Below are 6,971 nucleotides of genomic sequence, written 5' to 3' on the forward strand. Positions count from 1 at the left end.
TTCCCTTCTACAAGAATTTTGATTTTTCCTATAGTTGAAACTCATGGTCCATTCTGCCTAATGAAAAACTCCAACTTAGCCCAAACTATAGGCTACATATCCACAGATTTTCACCACTGTAAGTTCCCGCTGCCCTCCCCCACCCCCCACCCTAACTCAAAATAAAAAAAATAAAAAAAATCTATTCATTGCGGGAAAAACAAATATTGGTTAGAAATAAAACAGAACTTGGAAGAGGGAAAAAATATTTAATTTCAAGAAAATTGAAGACAGAAATCAGAATTAAACATCACATCAGCTACAGGATCTGTTCTAATATCTGATCCCCTTGGCAACCTCAAAGAAGTGCTCGACATTCTCTTCGGGTGTCCCTACTTTAATCCCATGGCCGAGATTCAAAATATGTTTACCGTTGCCTGCTTTCCTCACAGTGTCATTTATCCTATTGGTGATGAATTCTTTCGAACCAAAAAGAACACCAGGGTCCACATTTCCCTGAACTGCCACATCAGGTCCCAACCGTCTCCTACCATCTGCCATGTCTACTGTCCAATCCAAGCTGATAACATCTACACCTGTCAAAGGTAATCTCTCAAGCAAGCCTCCAGATCCGCTTGCATAAAGGATTAAAGGTAGATCTGGGTGGGTTTGTTTCACAGAATCCACAATCTGCTTCAAATATGGTAGACTGAACTCCTCAAAATCTACTGGACTGAGCTCCGTGGCCCATGAATCAAATATTTGCACAGCTTGTGCTCCCTTATCCGCCTGGTACTGAATATAATTTACCATAGAGACTGCAAATTTCTGCAATAATGCATGGAGGACCTGTTGGGAGAAATTTTTGCTAAGTCACTAGAAACCCAGTAGCCAACAGGACTAGGCACAAGATACAAAGCTAATATTATTTCTGCAGAAAAATGAGACACATGATATTTTGTTGCAAACAGTTCATGGCTAGAGCTATAGGTACACACAAAATATACAAGTTTTTAAGCAACATTTTGACCGATGCAAGAAAGAAGTCTGTCCTTGAGTGTGCCTAAACAAGTCAATAAGCATCTCAGTGATTTATACTGAACCACAGCTCCCCTTTTGACAAGTAAATAAAATGAAAAAAAAAAAAAGAAGCAAAAGCTATAGTCAACATGGTCCAAAGATACAAGTATCAACAGAAGGAATCTTCATACTCATTTCTCATCTTTTTCAGATTATTATTTAGAACTCCTTCTAATTATACAAACTTAAATTTCTTGCAACTATTATCTATTTTGTACTTGATGCCTAGCCACCCCTCACTTAAACTAACAGTGCCACCTTTTCCCTTCATAACATGTGTCATTGTTCATAATTAAACTACTTCATTCAGTAAGCAACACTAAAATTCCTATGATTTAGTAATTTTGTTTCTTTTATCATATTGATTCGAACAAATATTTGTTGATGGGTTTTCTAAAGTTGGCTTGACAATACTTTCTAGAAGCCTTTGAGAACTGAGAAACCACTCCCAACTTATCCAAATTTTTCATACCAATTACAAAGATCAAACCTGCATTCTTACAACATGTTTATACAACACAGTAGCAGAGGTTTCTGTTAGGTTTTGTTTGAGTCTACATCTGGCACAATGCCTCACATTTAAAATTGAAACAGAAGCCATGATGCAGGATATCATGCCATTGAATGTGAAAGACCAAGGAAATCTGGAGAAAGCCGAGCAAAACTGCAGATGTACCTCAGGTTGAGAGAAAGCCAATCTCTTTATTTTGGTGAAGTTTTTTGATGAACCACCTTCAACCACATAGGATGCAAGAGTGAATGGAGCCCCCACAAAACCCAGCACCGCTGCTTCATTACTTACCTAAGATGCAAAGACTTGGTTCAGTATTGTGCATACCTAAACATTTGATGATGTCCCAAACCACAATTCCAAGTTAGGTAAATAAAATATCAAAGAACACCCTTTCACGGATGAAGAAATTCAAAATAACACAAAGTTTTAGTGGGGATAAGATAACATATCTTTTATAATATTTGATGATGATGCACATGAAAAGGTATTTAAAACATCACCCAATTGATCCTAACAAGAATTTTTGAGTAAAAATCAACTTATCAGAAGAGTTAATCAATTGATATTTGCATGGTTAAATTTAAGAATAATGCAAAGGCCAATAAATAGTTATATATCATCAGACAGAAACATTGAATAATTTAAGGCCCAAAGACTCCTAACTGGGACACGCAAATGGTAGTGGACAACCCAGTACCATGCTCCATATACATGATGCAAAGCAGAGGCCCGGAATAAATTTATGTCATACAGTCAATCATAAAATAGTTTTAAGCATACAAAGAAATATCCGCAATCAGGGTAACCAAATGGTGGATATGCCCTGCCAGTGCTCCATGTATGGTGCTATGCTTTGGATGGGGCACACTTAAGATCTGTCCAATTGTTACCTTACCATTTAACAGAGAATAAAGAACCATTGTCACCCCAATCATAACTAAACTTCACAAATCCCTTAGATTTGTCCTCTATCCATCTCAGGTCTATCCAAAGTTGGGCATACTGGTTCTAATAATACAGAGGCATGATGTTTTTCCTCGTGTCATATAAAGCAGAAACCAGGAATTTTTTGACAAGTAAGCATGATATTTTGTCGGAAGTAATTTCTTTATGAGTAAGTTTATGCTTCAGTTCATGGCATCAAAATTGACCCTTTGGTTGTCTTCAGTACAAAAGATGCCCATAAAATGGGTCAGCTGTTCGTTAACTTCCCAGTCAAATGGTTTGCCTCAGGGTTATAAATACCATTGTTGTCAAGGCGTCATCTAGGCGTCCAGGTGGCCTTGTCCAGGTTGGTGCCTCGGTCGCCTAGGGACGCCTTGGTGCCTTGCTGGTGTCGCCTTAATTTTTTACCACCACCTTGGTTCCACCTAGGCGAGTGACAACTATGATAAATACATTAAAATTGTAATCAATGTTAAATAAATTCCATTTCTAAACATAGTTGAAACTGAAGGTCAGTTGTAAAGCACAAGCCTGTCTTCAATTATTCACTGATGCATGGACGTGTGAGTGGAAAATGGTTCCTGAATGGACAGTTGGGGAAGTCTTTCCTCCACACCCACATATTTCTTCCATGTCACAGATACCACGGACCAATGTAGTAGCTTCCTCCATCGTGCATTCAGGAAGGCAACAGGCCCTTGACTAGCCAAAAGTTATTGGGAGAATCGGGTTGAAAGGTTGACCAACCTGTTTGGGGGGTGTTGATGTTTCAACAGGTTCACCAGGCCAGCCCTCAGAACCCTGGTGGCTAGTACAATAAATTAGTAATATCCAATGCTTATTGTTAGATTTATATGATGCTGGCAGAGAAGACCAGGATTTCTACCTTCTCAGTCGGTCAGCCAGTCAGTCAGTCAAAAAGTTCATTCATTGTTTAATTCTTTTCTGCAAGTTCAAATAAATCCATAATACGAGCATGGCAACATGATTTTCTACATCACAGGATAGTACACCTTATTTGAAGGTCTATGTAAAAGGAAGAATGGAGTAAATCCAACATAATTAGAACTCCAGGAGTTATACTTCCAAAATTACAAAAGAGATGCGCCAATCTAACCTCCTTACGCAAGATTGTCAATGCTTCCCCAACATATGGAACTGAGTCCTCAGGAGTAAATTCTCTCACTTGATCAACATCAGCTGTTGTTCCAAGAGGATTAAACACGATGGGACCCTTACCTTTTACAATGTCAAAAGGTATATTCATCCCAGGTAGAGGGGTGAGAATGTCTGAAAATAAAATGACCTGTCACAATATAAGCAACATGAGACAAAAAGGATAGAGAGTTGCAACTGCAGATAAGGTGCTCAAACTATTAGTAAACCACAGGAGTCATCGTAGTGATGGAAGAACCAGAATAACACCTTTTCCTCCTTTTTCAGGAAAACAAGAATGCAAAATGTGAAATAAAATGAATTCTATATGAATGAATAAATTCCAGCTAAAGAAAAACAAATGACCATGTCCTAGCACTTACCAACTACAGTATCATTACAGATCATGAACGAACCTTGCTATTGCCATCATTGAAATCTCTAAGGCAACTGACTCAACAAAATTTGAATTTTTAACAACTCCATTGTCCTCCCAAATTAGAGGACAACCTTCTCAACAGGCCCACGCTATCCAAAGGACTACCATGATGTTTAATATGAGAACATCATAACAGAGCCGTTCTTAGCCCTTGATAACATGTAACTTACAGAACTTCATAACTTCATGCTTTTTCCCAATCCCTTAGTGGACCGAACAATAATTACTAAAACCTCCACCCATGTCATGCAGGACAGACCAGCCATAGGATTGAATCCATTTCCATATGGTGTAAAACCTCACGCCGGAAGGGGAGTCGCTAAAGCATGGAGGAGGAACGGATGTATGCTCATCTCCAAACCAGTCCCTAAAGTATCCTTGTTACATAACTAACACCTCTCTCCAAGTAAGAAAATATTTCAGGATCTCTATCCTAGTCAAGGTTCAAGATCTAATTTAGGTTTGGACCAGGAATTCAATCTTGGTCGAAACCGAAATGGCACCGAAGTTTAGCACAGACATTGACCAAGATAGCACAGGAATATGGTCCATTTTGGCCAAAAAACAAGACACTAAAGACCCCTCAATTTGCATGCCATATCATTTCGATCATCGTCAAAACTAAAATAGGTCATTATCCTACGATGGCTAAATCCCCAGATATGTTGATGTGGAGCCCACAACCTGACCTTGACCTATCTTCTGGCCTCACCACTCTTTAGTCAATGAGAGGCGACAGTTCGCAAACTGGGACTACTTCTAGTTGGTACTACAACGCACAAGCAGTAAGAGAAACCTAAAGTAATCCTTTATTGCGACGTACTCTATAGGCAACTCATCCCCCTATAACTGATATTTTCCTTGCTCTGAATTGGCACTGACTGACCAGCTTCATCGTCTTCTCATTCCCATAGCTTCTTGTATCATTTTGGATCAGATAATCCAATGAGAAACAACCTTATAAACACAGTGGACTGGCTGATCCAGAGTATATAACAGATCAGATCCAGATTCCCCTTCTGACAACCCGTCTGGATCAGACAATCCTCTGCGATACCAACCTATAAAACCATATACATAGGTCCACATAGAAGCCCTGTTCTCCTTGCAAGAACAAGATAGAGAGAGAGTCCAAAATAGAAGCTCTGTTTTCCCCATTACCAATAATCTACCCTATTGGTAGGACTACCAAAACCTTCAACAATGAAGAACTTACAGAAGGTTGAACAAAAAAACAACATCATGCCAGTATATCTTTTGTGGACTCAAAGTCTACATGACAAAAATGCAAATGATGTTCTCCAAAACTGTTTAAATTGGAGCAATTCCCCACTCTGCTCACTTCAGGATAGCATGCTGCTCTATATCATTAAACAGTACAATGTATAGATCTGTTACGCATTAAATGGAAATATTCTCATGCAGGAAAGTATCCATAAATAAAGAAGGTTTCTAACAAGGCATCTTACCCCATCAGGCCTAAAAACTTTCCATGGTTGTAGAGAGATTTCCACAACAAGATCAACATTTTCTGATCTCTCACGAAACGAAGGATACTTCTCACAGAGGATTTGATAGCTCTGCTAGGATAAATTAATCAAGATATTAGCCCAACATGGCCAAAAAAAAAAAGTGAATTTAGAAGGCAAAAATATTTTGTTTGAACTTGTTCTATATGATTGTATGTGAAACCCTGGGTATTCATGTCAACATATGGTTAGCTGGGATGTATCGGATTTCAAGCTAATAGTGTCAACGTAATAAGACAAAATATAACTATTTTTCAGAAGAAAAAGGTGAATGCACATATTTGTACTAGGTAGCATGACAAAGACAAATAATACTCACAGAAATAAGCTCCAATCTGGAATGAAAATGGAACCTATTCCAGTACCAATTTCCAGATTCAGATCATTAGGACAGATTTTTGATATAGCTAGTTTTGTTTCTAGAAAAATAATATCATTTGGTATCACTTTGATATCAAATTAATTATAATTCCATTGAAAGCTAGTTCACCCAAGCATTTTCATAATTTAATATTACCCGAAGGACTCACACAAAATATTTTCAGAACCCCTTGTTTGACAAAATATAAGGGATAAATAAATCTTTTTGACAAACTTTAAAGGAAATATCAATTCTGAAGACTATCCAAATTTTATTCTCCAAGAAGGGAAAATAAATAGAAAATATTTAAAAATAAACCAAAAATTTTCTTATAATTCCATCCTTTAATCATTACAATCCTGTTAAGCATAGAAAACAAAAACCATTATGAGCCTACTAAATAAAACAACAACCTTAGCAATCAACTTGAAGATATTTAAAAATAAACCAAAAATTTTCTTAGCCATCAATATTCCATCCTTTAATCAATACAATCCTGTTAAGCATAGAAAACAAAAACCATTATGAGCCTACTAAAAAAACAACGACCTTACCAATCAACTATATAGCTTAAATAATTATTTATCTAATTCAATAGAACAGCAAGGTCACAAGAATACGAATATAGTTTAAAAGTAATGATCCATTAACCGGATGAAAATCAATATCTAATGATTCCAAAAATTTCTCATACATTTTTCAAACAATGTTTAGCCAAATACGAAAATTTTATGTGCAGCCAAGGACACAAAAATATATCAATACCCAGAACAGTAGCAGCTGGCAAACCTGCCTTCATGTACCTCCCTGCTTGCCTCATAAGCCAAACTGGTGGTCTTTCAACTTCTCGCCCTCGGACAGCATTTAGCAAGAGAGGTTCAGCAGCAGCAGCAGTACTAATTTTTGGCTCCGTGACAGTCCCTGGAAAGGAATCGCAAGGGTAAGAAATCTACTTTCCCTTCTTTTTTT

At 37.5% G+C, this 6,971-nt stretch overlaps 1 protein-coding gene across 1 annotated transcript in view; it reads right to left on the minus strand.

Annotated features, from left to right (window-relative positions):
- Nucleotides 1-228: 228 nt before the first annotated feature.
- The window catches only part of LOC122080662 (uroporphyrinogen decarboxylase-like), an 8,760-nt gene continuing 2,017 nt past the window's right edge, over nucleotides 229-6,971 (minus strand). Inside the window, exons 2-6 of the mRNA XM_042647471.1 lie at nucleotides 6,796-6,923; nucleotides 5,582-5,692; nucleotides 3,636-3,824; nucleotides 1,736-1,861; nucleotides 229-828 (exon numbers count right to left, since the gene is read on the minus strand). Of these exons, the coding sequence (XP_042503405.1) occupies nucleotides 313-828; nucleotides 1,736-1,861; nucleotides 3,636-3,824; nucleotides 5,582-5,692; nucleotides 6,796-6,923 (1,070 nt within the window). The 3' untranslated portion in view covers nucleotides 229-312. The remainder of the gene's footprint in view (nucleotides 829-1,735; nucleotides 1,862-3,635; nucleotides 3,825-5,581; nucleotides 5,693-6,795; nucleotides 6,924-6,971) is intronic.

The sequence above is a fragment of the Macadamia integrifolia genome, chromosome 6 (genome assembly GCF_013358625.1).
Source record: "Macadamia integrifolia cultivar HAES 741 chromosome 6, SCU_Mint_v3, whole genome shotgun sequence".
In the NCBI taxonomy this organism is placed as follows: Eukaryota; Viridiplantae; Streptophyta; class Magnoliopsida; order Proteales; family Proteaceae; genus Macadamia; species Macadamia integrifolia.